The 27,736-nt window shown below is 40.5% G+C and overlaps 1 protein-coding gene across 2 annotated transcripts in view; it reads left to right on the top strand.

The window, feature by feature from the left end:
* The window catches only part of stard13b (StAR related lipid transfer domain containing 13b), a 70,852-nt gene that overhangs the window by 9,892 nt on the left and 33,224 nt on the right, over positions 1–27,736 (top strand). For both annotated transcript variants that reach the window (XM_074679017.1, XM_074679016.1), the window contains exons 2-5: positions 1,204–2,096; positions 9,519–9,662; positions 10,805–10,957; positions 14,959–14,992. In XM_074679017.1, coding sequence (XP_074535118.1) covers positions 1,311–2,096; positions 9,519–9,662; positions 10,805–10,957; positions 14,959–14,992 — 1,117 coding nt within the window. In that variant the 5' untranslated portion in view covers positions 1,204–1,310. The remainder of the gene's footprint in view (positions 1–1,203; positions 2,097–9,518; positions 9,663–10,804; positions 10,958–14,958; positions 14,993–27,736) is intronic.

Here is a 27,736-nt window from a genome sequence, read left to right as displayed (position 1 = left end):
TTCTCCAGCTCAAGATGCTTTTTTTATCTCCCCCTCTTCTAAATAAGATGTGTTCCTGCCTGGCCTGTCAGCGCTGCCAGTTCATTTTCACACTGACTTCTTCCCTTCATTTGAATCTGCTCTGCATTCATTGGAGAATAATGAGAGCCTCTTTGCATAGTGCTTTTTTTAAAAGAGGGGTTTCTTGGAAGGAGCCCTAATCTCGTGTACTCTCACTTCACAATCGCCATGTAGGGACAGGTTTTACAGGAGCCGCTGTGCAGCATTGCATTTACTCAGAGCTTAAAGTTTGGAATATAGAAGGGGTGCAGAATTTTACAGAATTTGTCTTTGTAACAAGGTTTATAAAAAGTAACTTCAGAGTTAGATTTCGTCCTTGCCTGTGGTTATTTTATCTGTGTATGTCCAGTGTGTGCATGCGCATGTGTCTCAAGGCCACAGTAAAGGCGCTGGCAACTGCAGCTTTCTCACAAGAAACAGCAAAGGCCCATCTGCATAAATTAACTTTCTACACTTACAATACATTCATGTAGACAGAAATAACAGATGCTGTCATTCCAGCTTCACAAACAAGTGTTTCTCTAATTAATCATGCAGGGCAAAACACGTTGATTGCATTCGGCTTTTGTTGCTTTTAAAGTTGCCTGGCTCCGCTGTTATCTGAAAACGTCTCCTGAGGAAAGTCTGCGGTTGATCAAGCTGATATCATCTCCTGAACAGAGATGCGATTGTCTTTCTGAAGCTACCTCAGATGTCTCTGACCTGTCCAAGGTGTGTTTTTGAAGAGGGGCTTAATGAAGGGTTGAGCGGGATGTTAACCACAGTCACACAGGGACATCTCCTGCCTCTGATGAATGGTGTAGTGAGTTGTAAATCACCGAGCGGGGAAGAGCAGTCGGATTCCTCTGCGCAGTGATGTCACCACAATCGTGTGTGAAACAGATCCAGACTTGAATGGCCCAGGTTGAGCCAGATGTTGAGATTCACAGGAAGCTCCTCACTGGATGACATGGAGGGGCTGTTTTTAGAGCTGAGTTTAGCGGCTTTAAGTTTCACCTTTATCACATGAGCTGAATATTGATCATCTCAGAACACAGGCAGACTAACAGTTGGATGAGAAGTACGCTTTCTCCACCCGGTTATACCTGTGTTGTCTTATCTGTCATACATTCCATTCACATTTTTTCTTTCTGTTTGTTTCAGGTTATCAGTGACGAGGTTTTGACGGAGCACCTTTGAGGAAAATGGCCATCCTTTACATCCGGCACAAACACCTCTGGATTTATGTGTTGAATTATGAGAAACTCTAGATGAAAGAAATAATGGAGATCCCATCTTTGGTGAATTTGGAGGGACACCAGTCCAGGTTACAAAAATGCACAGCACAGGAGCTGAACTCAGAAGGCACTGTCTCGATCAATGGCTCTGCGGACCACAGAGGAGATTATCGTCTCTGTGAAGCTGAAAGCTCGCTGTGGAATCCAGATGAGGACTTGAACAAAGCAAAGAACACTCACGTTTCTGACAGTCATGACAAATCTGAATGTGTGGGAGGTGTGTGCTTACAGCAGCCTGACCAAGTGTCAGCTGTACCTCGTGAATCAAATCCTGTTCCTGTCACAGAAGACTTCTCAGACCACGTGGTTCAGAATCACTCTGGGGACTTAAACTCCACATGTATGAAAACAGACTTTGAGAGGTTAGAGGTGATCTCAAACGGACATCAGGAGGATTTGTGCCCTGATCCAGACTCAGGCCGGAGCGCCTCTGATCTCCCTCGCATCATTAAGCACAAACCCAGCTCCATCACTTTCTCAAACTTCACCTTCCCCTCCATAGCTGAAGGACACGCGTTTGTGGATGAGAGCTCTGACGGTGGAGAGTCTTCATCAGAGAATGATCGGGGTCATGATGACAGTGATGATGATGAGGAGGAGGATGACTGTGTGTTTCTTGAGCTGCCTGTCAATCACAGGAAAGGCAGCCCTGGCAAAAACAAACTTAAAAAGAGGGGAGCTGTGAGCAACCAGGCGGGAACCAATCACACAGGCAGAAACGATGGATATGAAGCAGGAAAGGAGAGGAGGAGCACAGAGGTACGCTGCTGGTGTCAAAAATCATTCACAGTTATTGATTGCTGCTGTTCTTTCAGATATTAACCACATATTCACCTCCAGAGACATAGACACGATTTTTAGTCAGGATATTATTTACTGCAGATAATTAGTTTGATGAAAACAATTTTTATGCTCAATAGAAATAATTTTGCAAACATGTTTGGATTGTAAGTGATAGTGAAGTGCATGCTACAACACGTCACGCAACATTTCAAAATGTTTGATAATCTTTGACTTAATTACTAAGTTTCTGTTTTTTTAACTTGAAAATAGTGTAACCTGACAAAAAATAAAAAGAAAACACATTTTTCTGTAAGCTTTACAAATAGTGACGTGTAGAATAGAATAGAATAGAATAGAATAGAATAGAATTACTTTGTTGATCCCAAACTGGGAAATTGTTGTGTTAACAGCAGCAATTGACGGAGTCAGTTGAAAAATAAAAAATAAAACCAATAAAACAAAATATATACACAAGCACTCTAGTGACAACAAGATACAACAATAAAGATTGTGAGACATATATACACCAGCTATAAATTAACATCCTACTAGTTAAAAAAAGAAAAATTAAATACATTAACTTAGATATGTTGACTGAAAGTAAGCAAAGTGCTAATGGCAGCTAAGGTTGAAAGGTGATGTTTTTCAAATACAGCAAAGTGGTGACATAGGGGAATATGTAATTGATAATAATGATAACAATAATAATAACAATAATAATAATAATAATAATAATAATAATAATAATTATTATTATTATAATTATAATAATTATGATAATAATACAGAGGCAGAGCAAAACTCACACTACATCTAACTTTATCACAGTCATTTCACTTGACAAGTAAAGGCTCCTGAAATTTTCTTTCCTTCATTTAAAATGTGAAAAACCTCAAAATGAATGGAAAAAATCTGAAACAAGCATGTGAATTTATCATGTGAATTAAAAATAATTTGAATTGTTCTGAACATGAAACTGGGTTTAAATGATATAATCCACACATTTTTATAAGAGAAAATTAGTGACAGTTAATAGCAAAAACAAGTAAGGTTTACAATAAATTTTAGAGGTGTTTATTTACAAGTAATTCAGATATATGAAAGTCACAATAATAAATAATCTGAATTAATATAGCTTTATAAACTTAGACTGGTCTTTTTTTTCTGTTTTGCAAAACTTCAGTATCAGAGATCAGAGTCTTTACTTCCCAGCCCTGATCAGCTGACATCACCACCCTGTGAGATAATGCATGGTGTGTAGACTGCGTGCTGGTGAAACACAGACACAGAAGGAATGCAAACAGCTCCTGCTTTCTCTCCCAACCCTCCACGGACGCTGTGTTTTGACATAACGGGACATTTTAGCACTGAACTTCGCCTTCAATTACCAAGCTCTTCCTTTATCTCAAACAAGTCAGGACACGTAGAGTCTCTTTTTCACACAGCCTCAACCCTGACCCCGGCTTTAACCATCCTGTAACCTCTCAATGCTGCTTTTTTAAAGAGTCTCTTCTGGACGTCCATCAGAGATGTGGAAGTTTCATGCTACAGCTGGAGGAGCACATCCAGTGGCACTCACCTGTCAGCCTTTTCTAAACAGTCGGCAGATAACGGCGCTCATGTAAACAGGGCAGAGTACAGATTGGCCTCTGTGTGTGATCACAGAGTTTGTTGAGATACCGCCAGATTTCTGTGGAGAGAAACATTCACAGAGAGTGGAAGAATTCAGGGAAAAGCGGTCAGTTTTTTCAGACAGTCAGCATGTCAGTGCGTTGGATGCTAACAGCACAAGATCTGCTGCCATAAGATGGGCCGAAACCGTCACTGATTCTTTGATTCCATGGAAAAATGATCAGTTGGATTTAATTCCGCAGAAAAATACATGCAGAGTCGCGCTGTTTCACTTAAAAAGATATCGTCTATCATTGCGACTTATTACGTGACAGATACCAGGACACAACTGTTCCATTTACATCATTTCATGTACCTATAAGATACAATAAATGATAATGAAAGCTTTTTTAGGCTGCCACAGTCATCCAGTGCAGGGGTCATAAATGTGACAATGTTCATGATAAGGTGTTTGTAGCTAGGGAAAATTGCAAAATGCATCTATGATCTTGTAGTGCTTAAGAAAAAAAAGGCTTCATAAAGTGGAAATACCACATTTAAGGTCAGAATGCCTTAACTTGAATCTTTTCCAGTGTTTCTTGACTTGTAGTAGTTAGCATTAACCATATGAGGGCACTGTCTGCACAGTGTTCCCACTCTGTGACTTCTCACGACTCCCCCCCTGCCTGCATCATTTAACTCAACTCTGACCAAAAACCCTCCAAAATCCACATTTCCCCTCTAATCCTCCTCCACAGACGAGGCTGCGGCTGTGTTCTCTTGCTGTTTTGCATCGCAGGTTATTAAGAGTGTAATTTATTCCTCCGTGTAGCCAGGTAGCCGTTGCCCTTTCGCATGACCGGCTGCTACATTTGGATACCTCCATGGTGATCTGTGGCTCTCTCAGTGGGTGGCGCGAACTAGGCACCAAGCCCAGAGCTCACACACTTAACTCCTCATTTCCATGTCAAAGCCACTGTGTTGGGGTTCACAATGTGGCCAATTTGCGCTGATAAAGTTATAGTCAGCTCACATTTTGTGTCCCCAGAAGATAACATTAATGCATTTATCTAAAGGATTGACTCATACCAGCTCAGTTGCCATGGTGTGAGGACTTCACACAATCGCCGAGGCCGGATCGAGGGGGAAAGGCACTGAGGGATGAATCAAGGGTAGTGTCTCACTTGAGCGTCGGGCCTTCTCTGGAATTTGTCTCATTCTTAGGAGAAGTGTTCGCATTCCTGAGCAGCACCTTGTGGGGATGTCACTGAAAAGAGACAGCGTGAATGTGTTCCAGATTTGGCTCCGGCATGGGCCAGAACGGGGCATCTGTTTCTCACATTTGTGTTTGTCTGATTCCAGGGGTTAATTAGGAGTCCAGCTCTTTCTCCTTTTCTCTCCATCAATATACATTTTTAAACAGGAAACCAAGATTTCACCTGCAAACACCTCTAAAGATTCCAAGCTTTAGATTTGATTTTCTGGTCTTGTGGAATAGAATATTCACGCTTACACCTTGAATGAATAACAAAGCTAAACATCAGTGTCTTGCCTTTGAGTATTGTTGCAGGATTTGTCATTGTTGGCAGGATTGAGGCTTTAGCCTCAATCTTTAAGTCTCTGCCTATGAATTTCTCAAGTATCTTGTCGAGTAGCTATAGACCATCTTTAGTTAAGCTGAAGTAATGTTCCCCTTCTGATGTGCAGATGTGAATCTGTTTAAAACAAACATTTGAGCAAAATCAAATCCACACGGCCTCCTCATTCCTTTTAAGTTGGGGTAATTTAACCAACAGTGCTGGCTCAAAGATCTTGTTTAATAAAGAGGAACGATATCTTCATTTGATTCCAGCTTGGATCTCAAGTTCCACTTTTAAAAAGTTAACATCAGAATCATTTTCTACACAACTTTCTAATAATTTCAATAAAGGTTAAAGCGTCACTTTGCACAGCATAAGCTCAGGCTTAGCGTGAATCACACAAATGTCAAAAATAACAAAGGAAGTTAAAAGGAAATCTGAATGTAATAAAAAAAATCGGTTAATGAAAAAAGTGTTATTGGATTGTGAACATAAAAAGGCATTTCAATTACTTTTGACAGCAGAAAGAGAAAACAACTGTAAAAATTTGTATGTTTATGCTCAAAAATGTGTGTCCAGGATTCTTAAACAAGTTGCAGGAGACTTTCGTGACATTAATGGATGATGACACGTTCCCTGGAGGAAAAGATGGAAACAGAAACCATAAAAGTATGTAGGAAAACACTGCTCATGTTTTTCAAAAGCCTACATTTAGAATTTGGTAAAGATTAGTTTTTATTGTTTTCTAATGTGAGACTCTCTTCAAAGCTGATGTCTTTTTTTCTGTTTTCTGGAGTGCATGCTCACACATGCTAAGTCTAGAAGTGTGTGTGTGTGTGTGCGGCACACAGAAGATTGAGTTGTCCAAACACACTGAGCCCATGTCAAACCTGTATATTCTCTGCTTTGCATTAGCTTTAAGGACAGACATAACAGACAAGAGCAGCTTTATTTTTTCCTCTCAGTGACCCCAGGTGATCCCTCAGGCCTCAGAGGTCAGCAGGGGGATTGGCCAGATTTTGGTCATTCCTTTAGGGATTGAGTGGAAAAAGGCACTTTCACTTAGTGTGGGGTCAGTCAGCTGACACTGGGTGGTCAGGAGGATGAGCGGATCGTCTGGTGTCTGATTCTTTCATTCCTTACAATTTAGGAAGAATGTGACATTATGTAATTCTGTCAGTCCCTTACACTTGGTTTTATTCCAACTGGTTTTTGGTATGTTAATTGGCCGTACTGTATGTAAATGAGTTGTAGAACTGAAAAGTCTTTGGACAGCCAAGATACTTTTGGAGTCAGTGACAAATATTTCCTGGCATCTTCAGGATATGACAGTTTTCAGAACTCAGGTTTATTTCTATCTTTTCATTCCAGTAAAGGACTAAGTAGCCTGTTGTATCAGGATTACATTAAATGCTTCTATTGACAAACATTGGTTGGTTGGTGTCCTCATAGTACTTTTATCCATATGCGTGGGCTTGTTTTCATGTCAAAAAGCAGCATTGACACATCTAAGCTATTTCTTTCGTCCACAAGCTTTTGATTAAGCAAGAGTGAAGTTGTTGTTTTGCGGAGTCCAAGTCCAAACTTGGCATTTGAGCAAACATTTAAAGCTCTTATAATCTAGACAGGACTTGGTTAGGATCGACAAGTGGGATGTTTGTGTCTTGATGCAAAGACTTTATAAACTTACCAGTTGAAACCTGTAGTTTATTCCCTTGATCTATGTTTTGCCTATTAGTTTGCATTTTTTTGTAAGACCATCTGTTTATTATTCATTTTTAAATTTATATTACACGTGGTATCAATGAAGCTTGGAGATTAAAGTCTGGGCCGAACACGTAATTAATGACGTGTATATATATACGTCTTACACGTGTTGCAAAAAAAAGTCTTCATTGGAGAAGTTAAACCTGTTGGGAAAAAATGTCTTTACAGCTGCGAGCACCTGCTCTCAAGTGTCTCATAAACATTAATGAGACGTTTATTAGTTGTGGGACAAGAGTAAAGTCTTGCCATGTCTGTTAGATCCAGTTTTTTGAGGATGCATCTGTCTTCATCCTCAAAAGAAACCCTTGTTGGCTAAATTTCTCAACAAGACAATTATTTTCCAGCTGGAGGTTTCTTCTTGAAGGAACAAAGTGTCACTGCAGTTTTAAAAACTTTGAAATGATCCTCCATAAAACTCTGCTGTGAGATCTACTGTGGATGTGGTATCTTCTTCTGGGATTCTTGAAAAGGCTCCACAGTCAGAGACCTCGAGCGGGCTCAGCATGTGACCCTCTCCAGGACTCCACTGACACGTCCCCTCTCTGTCAGAAGGCACAACAACAATCAGAATTTATGTTTTGGTGACTGAAGTGAATCCTGTTGATTTATGAGGCCGGACCAGGACCTGCAGATCCTCAGACACCGCTCCTGTCTGTGTGACTGTGGTCTATTTATACACACGGTGTGTCAGGGGAGCAGTAAAGGCTGGTGCAGGGAATTCCATCAAGCTGTGTATGGCACACATGTCTGCGACCCTCCTCCTCTACTCTTTCACCCTGAAACACAGCAGAGGAGATCACATTTCCATGTGTGGCAGCAAAGTCTTCCACTGAAAGAGCATCTGCAATTTACAGGATACTTTTTTGGGTTTGCCTGTAACTCTGTTTGAACTTAGGGCAGCATGGTGAAGTCCACAGATGCTCTCGTCTTACCGAGAAGTGCTCACATGTTAAATGAGCTAAGAGGAGATGACAGGAAGTACTGCTCTCACAAATAATCACAATTTTACTCCTGGTTTCAAATTTGTACCGCAGGTTAGAAAGTCAGATAATCTTTGAAACTGATAGGTCAAAAACCTAACACCTAAAGCTTTTTTAAAGTGCAACAACAGCTGAATTTGACCTAACCTTGGCCGTGTGGAAAATGATAAAGTTCATCTTGTGCAAAAGTACAAGTTTTTGTTTAATTCAACTTTCCTGGGTGGCATTTTGTTGAAAAAAGTGTGACAAATTTCTAAAAAATGTGGATGAAACAACAAATCAAAATCATAAAATCAATCATGAAAACATCTTAGCTTCCCAAAAATAAAATAGAATTAAAGTTGAAACTTGTTGCAAGAATAAACTGCAAGTTTTATTCAAACAAAATCACAGAAGTTTGGCTGAAATACACTGCAGGCCAAAAAAAAGTCACTACCAAAAAGAAAGTTCACACTCTCTAATATTTTGTTGGGCCGCTTTTAGCTTTGATTAGGGCATTAATTCACTGTGGCATTGTTTCAATACGCTTCAGCGATGTCGCAAGATTTATTTCCATCCAGTGTTTCATCAATTTTTTCCCTTAGTCTTGCATCGATGGTGGTAGATTCTGACTGCTGCCTAAATCCTTCTCCAGCACATCCCAAAGATTCTCATTGGAGTTAAGGTCTGGATTCTGTAGTGGCCAATCCATGTGTGAAAATGATGTCTCATGCTCCCTGAACCACTCTTTCAAAATTTGAGCCCAATGAATCCTGGTATTGTCATCTTGGAATATGGCTGTGCCATCAGGGAAGAAAAAACCCATTGATGGAATAACCTGGTCATTCGGTATATTCAGGTAGTCAGCTGACCTCATTCTTTGAGCGCAGTCTGTTGGTGAACCTAGACCTGACCAACTGCAGCAACCCCAGATCATAGCACTGCCCCCACAGGCTTGGACAGTAGGCACTAGACATGATGGGTGATCACTTTATCTGCCTCTCTTCTTACCCTGATGGCCCATCACTCTGGAACACAGTGAATCTGGACTCATCAGACCACATGACCTTCTTTCATTGCTCCAGAGTCTAACCTTTATGCTCCTAGCAAATCAAAGTATTTTTTTCAAGTTAGCCTGACTGATTGCTGACTGACAGTGGTCTAAGTCTACCATCATCAACGCAAGATCTTGGTGAAAAGTTAATGCAACTCTGGATGGAAATAAATCTTGTGACATTGCAGAAGCTTATCCAAACAATGCCACAGAGAATGCGTGCTGTAATCAAAGCCAAAAGCAATCCAATGAAGTATTAGAGTGTGTGACCTTTCTTTTTGGTGGCAACTTTTTTTGGGTCAGGAAGTGTATTCAAATCCAGATCCTTAAAAAATATTCCAAACAATGGAAGATTTATGACCCAAAATGGATTTTATTGTTCAGACAAAGCTCTAACACAAACCCTTTTTTCTCTGATTCTTTACAGGAATCTCTGCAGGCTAAGTCTGCTTTGTCTGAGTCGATGTGCCACCTGATGATGAAACTAGACCAGCTTCATCTGGACATAGAAGAAGCCCTGAGTGCAAGCTCCTCCCCCTCCAACACACCCTGCACCACCCGCAAGAAACAGGTGAGTTTAAAGTGTCCCCACAGCCTGACGCCAAGTCTGCAAGTCACCACAGCTTAAACGAAAGGTCTAACACGAGTTTGTCCTTCATATTTTGGTATAAACAAAGAATTAACTGCATGTACTTATCTTTGTTATAAAGCAGCATGTGGTCTGCAGGTCTTTATGGTGTGTGCTCTGTCACGCTTTGTACTGTACACATTCCTGTGAGGCGTTCGCTGCATACTTGGTCATGCTTGTAAAATTCGCTGAATCAATTTAGTTCGCTGTGTGGAGAGAAAACCCAACGAATTATCAGACCTGTAAGTAACAACAGGTGTTTAGAGGGAACTTTATGTCCTGAACAGTTTGAGAAAGGCTTTACACTTAGTTTTGGATTCATAGAAAAATCTCTCAAATCAAGCAGATCTGTGTGTGAGGGGAGTATGTTCTCAGGGAGATATAGTGCCACGGTGTTTCTACCACACTACAGGCTTTGTGAGGCCTCCTAAAAGTGTCTTTCTGACTTGAGTCTGCTTTATGATGTAGTACTGCAGCCCTCCGATGGGATACTGCAGCGTACAGTGCCTCGGTGGGGTCAAAATGCTGTGGCAGGAACAGACAGCTATTGTACTTCACGGTTTATGACTGGGTCCATGCGGCTCTGTTCTTAAAAAGGGCTCTTCTCATGGTGGCGTGGTTCATGAAATATCCCACTAGAGTTAGCACCGAGGAACAAAAGTGCTCTTTTGGGCTCCATATGTATGAACGGCACAGAGGAGCTATTGTGTTAGAGGGAGTTTGTATGATTTGGTCCATTAGGAATGGTAGAGAGGGGCTCACATGCCTCCCAGGCATCTGCATAACCATCCCAGGCATTCACTATTACTTGCTTTAACTAATGACAGGCAACTGGGCAAGACAAGACATCTTTACTGGGATATTTGACAAGGTCATACTCTCTGTCCTCTCCAAAGAAGATCCACACATACAGGCTTCTTTGTGAGCGTCTGTCAGGCTGAATTGAGAGTGGAGATTTCACTTCCCCAGCAGTTGACCTCAGCCTCTTGTTTTCTTTTCCCCTGGCCACTGTTGAGACCATCCAGTCCCAGTCTCTCCAGACACAAACTGAGCCAGTCGTGATTGTTGTTGTGATGTTGTTGCAGTGGGCTGCTGTTTCCAAGTCCACGTCAAACCAAACCACAGCCCCAAAAGACCGAGTCCTCCAAAGACCAGTGAGAGGGGCATGTCCGAGCCAGGACAGGTCTTCGGCTTCTCGCAGCAGCTCAGGAGAAACGAAAGGAACAACCAAGAAGACGGTAAGTTTCTCTGAGGAAAAGAGCTTCCTGCAAGTGAATCATTCAGATAGTGCAGAGTACGTGTTTTCTCTTGATGCTGTTGTCCTGTGTTTATTTTTAAGGCTCTGAGAAACTGATTGTCTTTGAGTTTATCTCCACTTCAAGCTGCACTGGTTGTGTTTTTGTTTGTTTTTAAGCTCAAAACTGGCTCTGGCATTCCTTAGGTGACTTCCATGAACTTTCTCCGTTGTAGAAAGAGTTTCTATTATCTGAAGCTTAGATGTTTTTAATATGCATGCCTCCCAAAAACTTTCCTTAAACTAAAAGAAAAAAGAAAAACTGACCATCTTATTTTGAAAAGGAAATCTTGTGAAAGAAGATGGATTTTTTTCTTTTGCAAAATATTGACCTGAACTTTCATATCAGGCTCCTACGTGAATAAAATCAAACACTGTGAAACAAACATTTCACAGTCACATATTTGACCTTTGGTGTCAAATAAAGAAAACTCAAGATCCTAGTGCAGGAGTGGATGTTTTTTAAGATAAATCCCTCAGCAGTCAGCTGAAACTCTGACATTCCCCTCCGTGCAGCTGCTCTTCCCCTCTGCATCTGTAAATATTTGAGGTTTGCGTTGGGAATAAGGTCAGCTTAGGCATTCTTAAACAAGCAGGACTCACTTGTGCTGGACAAAGTATATAAATGTCACTATTGAATGGCCCTAAGAGAAACAGACAACTGAGCGATTTGCAGAATGCAGGGCGGGTTTAAACCCAAAGCCTTTCAGCTTGTGCTTTGTGTTGTGCTGATGGCTCTGCTGCAGGGTGATGGAAAAACAACCTGCTTAGAGGAGGGAACTCGAGTTCAGTGCCCAGGTACACACTGTGAAAACATGTTGCCTTTTCATGTTGTTCTTTTAATGTCCATTTCATAGATTTTAAAGACTGGAAAGGGGTGTTACAGAGATAAACAGAGTTAAGATTATTTTGTCTGGGGGTAAAGAGTGCTTCAAATGAAATGAAGTTCAGATACCACCTGTTTTTTAGGGAAACCATAACCACCTCTTGAAAATGACAACAGCTTGGACTCAAACTTGGCTCGAGGACAGCTGGGAATGTTCACATCTGTTCAAGACGAGAATATTTTGGCTGCGGTGAAGCCTTGGATATAATGAGATCACATGTTGATCAAAGGAAACTTTTTTGGGATATTTGATGATCACATCAGTATACTTTAAAATCTTTTAAATCAGATCTGAGAGACTGAGAATGAGGCAGAAACAGGCTTTTACAAACTTGATAAAGGTCTAAGTTTGAATGGATTGTTTGACATATATTTATATAAGCTTTCTGGGATGTAGCCAGTCATATAAAATGGACACTTAGCTTAGCTTAGGTTGGCTTGGCATGGCATGAACATGAGGAACAGAAGGAAACGGCCTGCCTGGCTGGACCAGGTGTTGATGGACTGAGAGCTTATGATGTTGAAGACAGTTAAACATCATTTTTATCATGAAAAGCCTGACATTTAAGACTAAATTCATGTTAGCTTGTTGACATCAGTGTTCAGCATAAGCTTTTTGGGCAATAAGTCCGGAAGGAGTTGGACATGAGTGTTATAAACATCTTTCTCAAAGTTTTTCTACAGAGGCTACAGTCCCTCCCTCAGCCCCGGCTGGTTTGACTCCCTGCTATGTCGTCCTTGACTTTCTACACCCAGCATTTCTTGTCTGCCTCCAGCTGTCCTGTTCAATAAACAAAAACAACACGTTAAAGGAAATATTAATTAAATTCTTGGCCGGTTTAACGGATGCTGCACAGATGTCCCAAAACACAGATGTAACATCATGTCATTGCACATGCAGAGAGATTTTTCCTTCTCTGTCCCCTCTGAGTCTTACATAAGAGCTCTGCAGGCCAGGAGAAGCTCCTGCCAAGAAGAGAATGTGATACAGGTTGAATCTCAGTCTCTGGGTCCAGGAATAACCATACTAATCTGTGAGCCAGCCTTCACACCCTGCTCCAACAGTTACTGCTTTAGTGAAAGATGTATTATTGTTCAGTTACCCGCTGAAAGTCGCTGGCACCAGGTTGACAACCCAACTCCCTCTGTGCCTCTGAAGGATCTTCAATAACTGGAATTCACCTTTTGTATTCCTAAATCTGCTTCACATTGTGAAACAATTAAAATTATAATAATTTGGGAAACGTCATCAGGATTCCAAAAGAAAAAGGGTAAACTGATGTGATAGATTTAACGTTAAAACGTCTTTCATATTTAATGTCTTGCAGGAGTAGAGGTGACTGTATCTTTTATTTGCAACATGAACTGTAAGAACATAATTTTGGGCTCTGGAAAATATGTAGTCCAACATTTTGAAGATGAAACAGTCCCCAAAACTAAATCCAAAGACTAAATGATTGAAAAGAAACTAAATATAGAGGCACTGATTGTATTCTTGTGTATCACACTCATCTTGACCTTTCTATTCAACCCAAAGTGTGGTGCAGCCAGGCTGTATTCTGTGCACTGCTGCACTGAGACGTATTTGGGTTGAGGATTCCTACTTTTAATTAGTGTTGACAGAGCCAGACAGAGCAGTGGACATGCCGCTCTGTCATCCTGACTGACCGGTCCTGTAACTGCCCTGTTGACTCTCAGGCAGGGTGTCATTTGTGCTGGGACAGCAGCCATCATTCACCCACACAGACCTGTCACTCCTTATAAACACTCTTGTTGGTGTAAGCAGAGGACAACAGGACAACTGAATGAGGCTGGGTGCTGCTCCTACATGGAGGATGTCACTTTTCCTGACCTGCAGCCTGTGACATGTGTCCACCATCTGACTGGACTAAAGCAGGCTGATGTCTTTAAAGTGGGTCAGTGCTTCAGATATGCCGAGAAGACATACTTTCTCTTGGCTGCTGAAGAAGACAGACTGATGCATTCAAATCTTTGAAACCATTTTTAAAATCAGCACATCCCCACTGGGGCCCAGCATCTGGTTTGTGGAGTGCCAGTTTTCACCAGTTTATTTCTGAAACTGGGTCTACAGCTGCTCCTCCGGGGCTCATTTCTGACATCCATCACTTTTACAGAGACAATCAAATCTCCCTGTCTCTCCAGAAAATATGGCAGCACACAGGTGATGAACCTGCAGGTTTCTGCACCTTCAACACAGCCTTTGAACTGTTACACAACTGCTTAGATATGTGATGAAATTCTGCCAGCTTGTGCCAAATCTCACAGTCAATAATGAGGGATACATCAATGGCTGCGCCTCATAGTTTAGAGGCCCGCTCCTTAACTCCATGTTTAAACAGAGGTAAAAATACACTCATAAGGTTATGAGTCATGTTGTTGCGGCCTGTTTTCGTGTTTCTATGTTGAGTTAGAGGCAGAGAGTTGGATTCTATGGACACCCAAGCATACAACTGGCTGATTGCGAAGCTGTAAGGACACCCCTGGTGGTTCCAGGAAGACAAATTTCTTGGCTGTGACTTTGTTTTCACTTTAAATCCTCTTCTTCATCTGAATAAATCAACGATACACTGCCACAAGAGCGTGCAACAAAGAGATTAAACTACCTGTCCTGTTTCACACGGCAGCTCAGTGGCCACCATATAGGTCACTCATGCAGCCAAGAAGGTTTCTGCTTCCATGACAACACCAGGGTTGCCGTTGCCTTCATGAAACATGCAAGACACAACTTACTTTGTACTCAGTCAGATGTAACAATGCAACAAATTTGGAGATGTTTTGAATCAGCACCATGCTGGATGATGATCATTTGACTTTCCTGTTGGAGTATCAGAAACAGACAGGCTGCAGGTTTTGCATAATTTTGGGAAAAATGTGGAAAAAGGGCAAGAAAACAAGGGTGTAAATCAGAGCGGTGAGGCACAAAGGGGAAACAAGGAAGACCAGCTCAGGAAGAAACCCAATCCTTTTTATTACCTGCAAAAAGATGTATTACAATTTGTTGTCAAACACGTTCTAATAATCTTTCTATTTTTTTGTAGATCTTCAACAAGATGACCAATGCAGCAGGAGCAGGTATGTAAACTTTAACATCTTTTGGGTTAAGCTTTTGGAAGCAGAGTGTTGTTTACGACAATTCCTTGAGAAAAACTAATTTTGAATTTTGAATGAGCAAATGAATGCACTACATACCCGGATTGTCTGAGTCAGGGTGTAAAAATGTTTCATTTGCTGTCAATGAACATTTGAAGATGGGTGTTAATTTGAATTTCTAAGCTTTTGGATTGAACTGCAATTTTTTTGCATTTAATATGGCTTCATTTCTCAATAACAGAGGTTGTATGTTGCGTAATTGCCTTCACATAGCAACAAAATGAGAATCATCACATCCTGTTCATGCTGAAGTATAAGATGTTGACTCTTCTTTCTTAAACATCCTGCATCTGAGAGAACTTTGCATCAGGATAATTTCTTAAAGCTTGATCTGTGACGTTAAGTCTGTATCTCTACAATTGAAACATCATGTTAATCTCCCTGTGACCTCCTGCACACTCCCCAGGCCTGCGCGGTGGCTTTGCTCAGGCTCCAAACAATGTTAATCAGACTGACGGCCACAGGTGTGTGAGACTCTGAGGAATGTCCATACGTCTCTCATTTTAAAGGCCCTGTATATATCGGTCACTTGGCAGGATGCAGTTAAAATTAGGCAGCGTGCCAGATCATTGTTTCTGTTTTGCTGAGGGGAAATATTTGGCCCTGTGTGATGTGGCCCTTGGGGGCAGCTGTGGGATTTGGTTAGATGCCATTTTAGGCTCAGGTTGCACTCTCACATGACCTCTGCTGTGCACCATGGTACCGCACAAGTGGACATTATGGTCTGGAAAAAAAATCCATGTCACTTTTATGCAGTAGTTACCTAATGTGTGGTCTGTGGTATGCACTGTGACTGATTGCCGGTCATTCCTCACTGTAATGCTTGAAACCTGAGTGTGAGACCACCGAGGATAACGTCAACAAGTTTGTCAACAGGGCTATGAAATTCACTTTGAATACATTTATCACCACATTCCTCCATAAGAGGATTTTCACTGCAGGCCACATGCTTCCTCTGTTAACCAGTCATCTCTTTGTCATTGTCGTCTTTATTTAATCATCAAACTAATACATTCAGTAGATGTTTTCTTTGGAATCTAATGATAAAATAACCTGTAGGATTATGGTGTTATGAAAAGGATCAATCTGGCCGGGAGTCAGACACATTAGACACAATATTCCCTGTTTGAATTTTACAGCCAGGCTGAGGAGACCTCCTTTATGACACGGATATGAGGTGGCCAGATGGTTCTCGGTATCGAACATAACAACACTGTCCACCTCATTAAAAAGACATTGTCCAGCAGAGGAAAGCACATTCTTTTGGTCCGGATCCAAAATAGCAGCAGAGCAGGAGAGGCATTCTGGGCTATAAATGTGCAGAGTTTTTTATTGCTCACATATGTGCATGGTTTATATTTTAAGTGTGTTTTCAAGTGTACGCAGTGTTTTCACAACAGCTGTGAGCGAATTAACTGGATAGAAAGAAAACTTGGAAATTAGCCTTATAAACTAGAAATATAAAAAATTATTTGATTTCAAAGAACTTGTTAACTCAATTTTGCATGTGCTTTTTTCTGTTGTCTTCTGCAAACACTCGAAATTTTGCAATGATTGCTTGGTTGTGATTGTGATTTTGTCTTCTCTTTAAGCAAAAAGTTATTAAGTCTTGGAACACTCATCCAACGTTTGTCACTTTCTATAACACTTAAATTCAACTAGTGTGCATAAATTGAGATTTCTTTTTTCATCTATGTAAGTTATAGCACAGTGCATTGTAAAAGTTTTAAGTTTCAATGCTTTTTTGAGGGTTATTTTGTTGCTTTTATGTAGGGATGCACGATATTATTGGCTTGTTAAAGGTGATGGCCGATATTGGCTTAAAAATAAAGTATCAGCTATTGGCCAACACACCAAATTCAGCCAATAAAATAAACCGATAACATAATGGGCTGAAGCTGCACATATTTTTTGCACTTTGGGGGATTTTGTTTGAATAGTTCAGATTGAGTAGTCCCATATTTGGCCCTTGTTTTAAGTTTAACTTCCCACATGACCCCTGTGAACAGAAGTTTTGTTTACTGCCTGTCAATTGTGAATTGGTCAAATTTGCCCTGGTTGTGGGTAATATTATGATTTTTTTTTTAGGAAGAGTATCATCCAGCTTTCAAGTAGGATTTATCTTTCTCTCAATTTTTTTTGTTCCAAAAGCAATTTTCTTAAATAAATATACAGTTTCAAGTATGTATTTTTCTTTTTAGCGCAATAAGTAAATAGTACGCAACAAATGTGATAAGAGTACGCACCTTAATACAGTATGCTACTTCCAATACAGAAGAGAGTTGCAATTATGTGTGCAGAAAAATATCCATATCAGTATCTGTATCAGCTAAATGAATTATTGAATATTGGCAAAAAAAATCCATTAACATGCATCCCTACTTTTTTTTGCCTTTAACTAGGATATAAGACACTGAAATGAGTTGGAAACTGCAAAGAGAGATTGGAGGATGACATGCAGCAATGAGTTGATTCAAACCCAGGCCACCCATGAGGACTAAATCCTCTGCACATGGCGCACAACTTGACCACTGAGCTGAACTGGTGCCCCGTGCTTTAACATTTCTCACATCACCCAATGCTTTTACCAGCACTGAATTCTCTTGAACAATTGCGAGCATGCTTGACTATTTTTAACTCCAAAAACACTTCAGGGAATGTCTTCCTACTTCTTCTTATTTATTTAATTTCATGCAAAGAATTTATGAAAAAAAACCCCATCAGACCCCCAAAGCCTCTTGACTTGTTGTGTTGTTATGTTATGTTTCTTCTGAGGCAGATAATAAAACCCAGAGCTCCATCCCAAAACCACATATGGATACGCTCAGGGAGGATTTGCTCTGTGGAGGGGGGAAAAACCTAATCCTCTCCTCTGAAATGTTTATTTTCTGACTGCATTACTCAACATTGATGGAGCATTTTTCAAGTCTTGAGTAGATGATGAGCCAAAAGAGCTTCATTCCCCTTCACATAGTATGATTTGTATGGAAATCTATTCCCTGCCGTCTCTTTAATTGCTCTGTGGAAATGAATGTCTTCCTTCGGTGAGAGGAGGCGGCTATGTTCATCATCAGAGTCCCGCTGCCTGATCTGATGTTAATCATGGAATTAATTTACACTGCAGTGATGAAAGCTCCGGATCCAGCCAGGTTTCTGTCACTGATACAGATCTGATAACAGGGATGAATCTGTCTAGCCTAAAAGTGTTTCATACAGTGAGCAGACAGGAGTTTTGTAATGGATGTAGATATGCTTTTATGCATGGATAATGTATGTTTTGTAAATGTCTATACGTTTAATATAAAAATAAAGGCTCCAGCAGAGAAGATAAACAGAGCGACTGTCAGGGTCCAAGAGGAGGCAGTTATGCAGAACTTAGTGACTTTTTAACTCGCATAAATAAATGTTCCTGAGCTTTGTTATGATAAACATCACCTTCCCAAGCGTCAGTCAGAAGGAAAATGACACAAGTGAGGCTGAACCAGCACTCTGTGGCCCAGAACTGTCAGGCCAAAGCTCCCCACTCAGCCTCTGTGCTTTCAAACACCCAGACTGTTTGCATTTACACAGATCCCCACTTTGAAAGAATATGCTAATCTACTCTCTATGTGGAAATCTCCTGCCTCTGATTATAAGAAAAACAAAGACGAAACTCTGTGAATCCCTGAGGGACTCCTTTGGGTTTGTGAGGACAGTAATGTAAAGCCTTATGTCTCCCTCACATGTTGGCATGAATGACACCCTGAGAAAAGCTGCAGGAAAGAAATAAAAAGAGTGGTCTAAGTATTATAATGTGGACAGTTTTTTGTTTTAAATGTCACTTTCCTTGTTAATTTAATGAATCTGATTTCAGGGTTGTCTTAGTAAAGTGCAGACTTTATTGGCACAGATGCAGGAGCGTCTTTTACATACACTCAGTTCGGTTAAAGTTATATTCACTGTGCAGACTTAACACCTCCTGGGAGGCAAATACATCCAATGAATACTTATTGAAATGTGATTTGGCAACTTTGCTATTTTCACATGATAAGCAGTGGTGTTTGTGGCAAGAAAGAGGTCAGTGACATGGATTCACCTTCTCCTTGAAGTGTTTCCTTGGTTCATCTGTTTGTAGAGCCTTAGCTTTAGAAAGAACTTTTAGTTTTGTCTGTTTTTTATTTATTTTTGATGTTATATTTCTAGATGTTGCTGTGTCCTTTAATTCAAAACATCTTGATGATGTTTTGTGGAAATATCAAAGAAAACTAGATGGTTTGGTGTGGCTGCAAAAACGTGCATTAAAGCTCCTGCAAGGTACTTTTTGTTTGTTTTGAGTTTGGAGCCCCCCTTGGACAGAGTAATGCCTCTTTTTTATGTGCTGATTTCCTCCTTGTATGAGAAGTAGTTTTTTAAATTGAGATCTCATCCTGCTTTCTTTTCATAGTTACATATACCACATAGTTGGGATCTTTGATTCTTTAATGTCAGTCATCAGACTTTGTTTTTTCTTTTTTCCCCCCTTTTTTTGCTTTGTGCATTTTTGACAGTAAATACTGAGATGAAAAACACTGGGTCCCCTGGAGAGCACCACTTGGCGCACTGAAAACTCAAAACAGGCCCTGATGATTTTGATTAACTTGATTGAAAATTATTACCCAGCCTCAAGTCCTGACTCCCACAGTATGAAACCATCCAGTACCAGTGATTCCTCTCCTTTGTGTGTCTTCAGTGAGCATACGTTGTCATATAAATCACCAGTCCAGCTATAGATTGAGCACTGGTGGATATTATATAACCTCTAATGCATTGCAGCAGGGTCGCCTTATCAGTTCTGGACTCCCCAGCTGCTCTCAGAGCCCTGGCGTGCTGGGGGTGACTGTGACCTCAGACAGCTGCGGTCTCTCTGGAGCCCCGATAGGGACCACAATGTATACATGTCAAGACCTCCATGGCAATAAATGAGGGAATATGAAACAACCATATCATCTAGAGCTGTAATCAGTACATCATGTTCAACAGCAGAGGGGGGCTGGCAGTCAGAATAATGAAATCATTTGTAACTTGGGATGTTTGGAGCTGAAAGCAGGATTATTAAATCTGTTGCAACCCATTTGATTATGACATCAGTGCTGTTGTATAATGAAAGCGTTTCTGTTGTGACAGAAGAAGTCCAAACTCAGTGAAAGGAACCCAGAGTTCCCAAAGTGATGCCTCTAGGAAAAGATCCTTTTAGGAGGAATAACAGTTTTCCCTTTTCATCTAAAATTACTCAGCTGATATGCATCGATATCAGCCTCCGCTCTCCTGAGGAGACTTTCAACCAGACTTTGAAACCTGTCTGCAGAGATTTGCTCTTTTTCAGCACCAGAACCATTAGAAGTGAGTTGGCTGCTGTTGCTGGGTGATAGGGCTCAGCTTAGAGCTGAACCCAAAGGTGTTTGTTTGCAAGTGGTGGTAGGGACTTTAAGCTGTCAAGATTTTTTAACACCAAACAATGATAAACTATTATTTACTGATTTATTCACAGAGTTATTACTCATTCAAAATTGGATCGACTTGTAACTGCACAAAAACTGTAGTTTTCTTTTTATTGACAAACTATCTGTTCTTTTTTTGATGCTTGTTTGAATGTTTTAACCATACACTGCAAAAAAACTGAAGTCTTATCAAGTGGGTTTGTATTATGTTAAGTAAAAAAATTCAGGTTATACTTGATATGTGCCACATTAAACTGGCCAGTCCAGAAAATCTTCTTATTTCAAGTCATTTAAGACAAAAATGATTTCTTAATTGCTTGTAACAAATAAAAAAATATGCCAATGGAACAAGAAAATTTGCTTGAAAATATTTCTTCCAACTAGAGTAATGTCATAATACAAGTAACTTTTCTCTTGTTCCATGGGCAGATTTTTTTTTTTACTTGTAACAAGCATTACATACCTCAGACCCCCCCCCCCTTTGTCTTCAAATTACTTGAAATAATAAGTTTTTCTGGACTGGTTAGGTGAACGTGGCTCATATTATATCCAAAAAGGCATTTTAAACTGAAAATAAGACAGAAAAATTTGATAAGAGTTTTTGCTAGTGTACCAGCATGTAAGGACTTAATGTTTGTACAGTGAGACTGCTTGGCAATACGTATGAGACTTTAAATGGTCTGTAAATTCTGCGTGAAATAGGCAGTCGGCTTTTGTTAGGATCATTGTATGTGAGGGAGGAGAAACTCATCTGTTTTGTGGAAGGAATACTTGAAGAGTCACTTTACATTTCCAATAAAACTCACTTTTAAAGGATATGTGTGAATGAAGCAGTTGTACCTCTGTGTTGCCGCAAAGGAAATGTGCGGTGCATTGGAAGTGGCAGAAGAAATGACAACGTAGCATATTTTTTCCACAGCGGTGTTTGAATAAAGCAGAGCATTTCCTTCACTCAGTCTATCTAAAGACAAACCCAGAGTTGGAGGAAAGTTTTGATTTGAAGCATATGCAGGCTCTAAATGCTGCAGGAAAATCCATTTTCATGAGACTTAACTGTTATTTCTGCTTGCCGTCTTCGTTGCCTAACAGGTGCCAGATCAGTGACATCATGAGCTAAATTTACAACCCAGTCGTCATTTGTAGATGCAGCTCCGACTATAAAGGGTGCTGCTGGCATGACGAGAGCATGAAAAATTCCACACATGGAAAGGTGGAAAATGACTTGTGGTTTCCTGAGTGCAGAGGCCAGCGCGGCTGTTTGACAGAGGAAAGAGAAGAGGAAAAAAAAGAAGCCTGCTAGTATTTCGAGATTTTCTTTGTGTACACAGTCATTTGTCAAGGTTGTGAAAACATTAGAGAAACTATTTGGTTACCCTGCTCAGAAATCCTTTGACGTTTTTATTGCCATTTCAACATTTTAACTGCAATTAAACATAAAATGACCAATAATGTCTTTTAATAATGCCTTTAAGGCCTTTAAACTGGATGAGATCACAGTGTTTGACAAATCCCATCATGTTAAGACACGATTTATTTTAATTATAATTATAAATCATCTGGTTTAATCCTGACATTGTGTGCTCGTGCAAAGCAACTGTTCTATCTGCCAGTTGTGATCTCCACTTGGAGGAAGCAGCTTTATTGTTCTGATTCTTAATTATATCCAAGCAGCTGCTTAAAAACAAAGCAGTTAATTAATCCTTATGGGAATAAACGTCTGCAGAATGGCAAAAAGGTGAGAGTGTTTTCTGTTTGCAACGATGTGTGTCCAGAGGAATCTAGGCCTGGCTTTTATAAACTAAGTGGTAGGAGACATGGGCAGCCTTGTCAGGATGCAGACCAGTCACAGGACAGGACAGGACTGTGTATGTGCGTGTGTATGTGTGTGTGTGTGTGTGTGTGTGTAAAACAACACAAAAGCCAACAGGTTGGTCCTGTACTCAGCTGCCAACTGAGAAGAAAGGCAGAAACAAGATTTAGGAAGTAATCAGGCAGGAAGGGACACATTTTACTTCAGGAGCCTGCTGCACCAGGAAGTAGCAGCAAAACAGTCAACAAGCACGAGTCCTGTTATCTCCATATAGCTGAGTGTGTGTTTGTGTGTGTGTGCCTCTGAATGCTCACAACTTAGCTGGAAAAGGATTCAAACAATAACTGCTTTCTCATCCAGAGCTTTAACTTTGTAGTTCCTCAGCGCTCCTACCACACACACACACTCTCACACACACATTTTCCAAGCCAAGAACATTTCCGCAGGGTCGGTTTAGATACAGTAACCACATTGGCTCTGTCACTGGCCTCCCAAATTTCCCACATAAACCACAGAGATTCCAGATGTTGCAGGGAGGCAGAGAGTCTACAGCGCTAGTCTCTTGTGCTCGCGCTGGCCAAACACGTGGCCCCTGCTCGCAACAAACACTCTGTCCTTTTGCATGAAGGCAAGGCTAACCATGCTTCTGGAGATTTACATAGCTGTGCGCTTCCACCTGCACCCTGATAAAAAAAAATCTCAACAGCCAGTTAAAAAGAGTCTCTGTCCTGGGGCAGTGTAGCACTGCAGCTTTCTTGTGGTTTCAGACCTGATTAAACAATTTGGCTCAGTAATCAAAGAGCAATAGCAGGCAGAGGCTGAGCAGACTTCCTGTATCCTCTCAGGCTCGCTGACTTTTAAAGTTAAGGGCCCAGCAGGAGCTGTTTGTGTCTCAGCGTGAAAACAATACCTGCACTGTGCTTCCAGCTTATCACGGCTGATGAGCTGAGCAGAATAGCTGGACGAGGCTGTTACAGTGAGTCAACATGTGCAGTCTTCTTAAAACTACAATAAAACTGAACTTGTTTGTGTTACACAGACAGACAAATGAGGGAAGTATAATTTCACCTTTTTAAGAAGTGTGGGATTGATTTTTTTTCCTGTGGGAAAAAAACAGATTTTCTTTTGTCATGTCTTGAGTTTTGTAAACAATTTGTCTGGGAATACTCAAAGTGTCTGCACAAATGTTGATGCAGCAGTTTGGTTTTCACTGACACAGATTTTTGTGTATCTCTGTTACCCAATTTCAGAAATGTTGGGTTGCTGTGCTAAATGTTTTAAAAACAAAATTTGTTTTTTTTTTTTTTAAATCATCAATACACTATCTTAAGTTAAGAAATAGAGTAAAACAAAATGCCAAATGTGGGGGCTGAACGTTTTTTATTGTATTGGGAAAAGTATATGCTCATTTTAAACTTGATGTCTTCAACATGTTTCAGAAAAACACTGCAATAAGCTGAGTAATGAAATAAAACTTGTGGAAACCTTACCCTTGAGCAATCTCTGGGTCCTTACTGTGTTAAAAAGAGTCATGACTCTGAAGTGGAAATCACTGCATGGGCTCAAATTGCTGACATAAAACCAGAGTGTGTGAATTCAGTTTATTACTTTATCCACAAAAGCAGGTTACACTGCAAAAAAAAGAAATCTTATCAAGTTTTTTGTCTTATTTTCAGTAAAAAAATGTCTTTTTAGACTAAATATGAGCCACATCACTTGACCAGTCCAGAAAATTGTCTTATTTCAACTTATTTAAAGACAAATATGAGGTCTGAATTGCTCGAAACAAGTAAAAAAATCTGCCAGTGGGGTTACAAAATCTATTTGTTTTAAGACTAGTCTTTACAACCACATTTCTTTTACCTAACTGGAAGGTTTTTTTTTGTCGTTGTTGTTTCAAGCAATTCAGACCTCATTTTTGTCTTTCAAAAACTTGAAATAAGACACTTTGCTGGACTGGTCAAGTGAATGTGGCTCAAGTTTTAAAAAGACATTTTTCACTGAAATAAGACAAAAACACTTTTTAAGAATTAAGTTTTTTGCAGTGTAAGACTGCACCACACCAAGAAAAAATCATTCAAAAACATGATCTAGAAAACCTTGTGACCGTTCAAGATGGACAGAGATGAGATGAAAAGCTGTCCTGTGGTCTCACCAGTCTGAATTTCCATCAACCATCAAATTCTGTTTTCATCAACATTTTACACTTAGTCTCTCCACTTTTTTGTAATTGTGTTTTCAGGATCATTTGTTTTAGCTTTAGGAGCCAAAACTGTGAGTGTGAGAAATTTGTCACAAGAGAAGAAACTACAGGCCAAACTGTATGTTTGATTTAAAGCAGCTGTCTTTGTCTCCTTTGGTCCTTGTCAGACTCTAAACTCCAGTTTCTCCCCGGGGGCGGCGCTCATCTTGAAACGTAAACATCCACTTCCTGTTTGAATTTGTTTCAAGGAGGCTAATGTCATGCTACAGTATATCATGTGATGTAATTTATGAAAAGTTAGCCTGTCAGTTTTACTCAAAGGTGATTCATGTAGTGGAGGAAAACTCCCTCAATATGATGTGAAATTAATCCCTGGTGGAAAAAAGAGTCTTAAAAACAGCTTGAAAAAGACTTAAGATCAATAAAGCATCAACTTTTTTTACATGTGAGAGAGGAAGAGTGAGATGGAGGAAGTGAGAATGATTGAGGCAGAAATGTACCTCAGTGATTAGATCCTTATTTCTCTAATAGAAACCAGGTGCTGGATACTGGTGTAAATGTTTTCCCATGCATTTTTGTGGCCAGCACAGCCTTTAACAGATCCAGACCTGACAGCATTACATGCTTTGTCATTCAATGAAACAATGGCCACGTACGCCTGTCATGCCAGTTTTACATTCTTCAGGCCTCTTTATACAAACTTTGACCCCAGGGAGCTCTTATTTCTATAGACACTTCATCATATTGAAACAAACTTTTGTGCTGAGGTTTCATACAGAAAGTCAGGTTATGTAACAAATTTTAGCAGCAGGAGGATTTTGGTTAAATACAAGAGATGATTCATGTGAAAACCTGCACTTTTCTATTTCTATTTTAGAAACAGGTTTGACGCAGTGGATCATCTGTTTGGGAACAAATGATTCTTTACAGAAACAACCTCCACCAAAGAGAAACCATGACGTTACCTCTAAGAAAACAGAATTAGTGGCCACTCTAATGGATCAGGACCAGAGTCCACTCCTCCTTCCTCAACCCCATAATCTAAACCCAGATACACACCACATGTGTGTCTCCTCTGGAAAAATGAACTCGACTTGGGAATATATGGTCAGGAAATTTATAGCACATGCCTGGGACAAGCCTTCAGGGGTCGGAGGAGGGGGGGATCTCCCTGCTCCCCCCCTGCTCACCAAGCCTTGTTTCCATTAGGCTGGGAAGAGCAATCTCCCAGACTATTGGAGAGGAGGGTGTAAGACCTCCTGGCCAACAACATCAACAACATGACCCAATCGAGGACAAGAAATCAGTTTCCTCACATCTGGGATTTTCCCACTTCAGCTTCTGGGGCAGCAGAATTCCACATAAGATACTGAAAATCACCAGATAACTTGTTTACAGACAGATGTGTTTATAAAAGAATAAGGAGAAAGATGGTTTTAAAAAAAAGATTTAAAAACTCTAGAAATTCAGAATTGAAAACAAGGGTCTATAAAAGCTGCTCAGCCAAAACAAACACGTGTGAGTCAGCAGAGAGAAAACATTCCCCGGCTGATTGATGTTTCCGCTCCTCTCATCTGCTATTACTTCCAACCGCCACAGAGGCTCAGTCATCATCTCGCCACAATGATACTCGCAGCAGTAACCCTCATCCTCATTGTCCGAGAGAGGAGAGGCACAGCGGTGGGCTGTGTTTACCTCTCTAGTGATTCATGTTGAAAGAGGTCAGAAGACTGTTCCTGTGCTTCCTCCATCACTTTTCCTGACAGGGGCGGGTTCGTCTGTCCGTCTGTGCAGCTCTGTCCTGTCAGTCACTGGGCCTGAGATTGATCCCTGGTTTACAACCTTGACAGCTTGTACACCCATTAATTATCCTGTTTTCTACCAATGTCAGACTATAAAAGAGCGAGGATTAGTAAATGGCATTTAAGAGACCCTACTTTTGAAAAAATGTTTAATCTCAGTTCTTTCTAAGTGTTAATGCCAAGAAGGATTTATGTGTAAACTGTCAGCCTCTCTGTTGGTAAGCTTCCTGGTTCACGGAGCAGCGGAAAACAAGGTGCTTGACTCGGCCTAACCCTGACCCTGCATATTAGCCTGGGGTCTGGACTACTGGTGGCTGAAAATAGCAACATGCCTGTCACTGGTGGACAGATTCCTCCCTCTGACCCACACTGAACCTAAAAAGAAAGCTGTATTTTCTCGCATGCTTCTCTTCCTTGTGACTTATTAAACCTGAAATGTTTCTTTAGATGTAAAAGAAAAAAATCAAATACTTTTACATTTGGGTGTAAAAAAGATGTGATGTGATCAGGATGAATCTTTAATGTATCTGTTTACTAGTCTTGCACATGCTGGTTTTGGTTCCACTTCGGAAAAAACAACCTCTTCATTAATAATCCCCTGGCGCTCAAATGTCTCACTGTGTGACCTTGTAATAATCTGTAAATCAGCCGCCTCACTTGGTGGCAAATGAGGTCTGTCTCCTCATTGAAATGAAGTCATGTTAGCTCAGCTTCATAGCGAGAGGCCAACCTGAGGTCAGGGGAGATTTGTTCATTTAAGAAACTGTCAATCTTCAGCTGCTCACTCTGCGTTTATAATGGTATTAAAGCTGTTATAATAGTAATCCCAGCTGGCGAACAAGACAGCTGATATGATATCATAGCTCTGAGGTCATGCTCTGACTGAATGGACATGTAATAATAGGAAGAAATTCCTAAAATAGTTCTGGTTTGAAGATTACCCAAGCAGCTGTATTGAAGAATGAATTGTGCTTATTCTCAGACATGAACTCAGGTTTCCTCTTTTGTTTGGTTTTGTGATCCTGTGACAACAAACGTAAATGGTGCTGAAACTGAACCCATATTTCTGCTAGGATGTTGACCTAATCTAACTCTAGCTGGGGAGAACTTGCTGAACTTTCACTGAGATTTAGATTAATAGAAGGCATCATCATTATGCTGAGATATTCAGGCCAAAATCCTAAAAATAGCCTGTTACTAGATCTGTGTCAATCAAATGTTTCAGAGACACCCACAAAGAGATAACTGCAGGTAGAGATAACTGTCATTATATTATTCTTTGTCTTGTTGATGATAATGGAGGGAGATACTGAAACAGGGAAAGTGATCTCTGGGTCTTGAGCTGTGTCATTTGAGAGCCTCAGTGTGTTTGTAGTGGTGGTGGTGGGGTGTTGA

The sequence above is a fragment of the Halichoeres trimaculatus genome, unplaced genomic scaffold (genome assembly GCF_033239565.1).
Source record: "Halichoeres trimaculatus isolate MK-OKI-2021-1 unplaced genomic scaffold, fHalTri1.1 fHalTri1_scaffold_9, whole genome shotgun sequence".
Taxonomy (NCBI): Eukaryota; Metazoa; Chordata; class Actinopteri; order Labriformes; family Labridae; genus Halichoeres; species Halichoeres trimaculatus.
The sequence above is the reverse complement of the archived record's forward strand: the minus strand, read 5'-3'. Positions and strand labels throughout refer to the sequence as shown.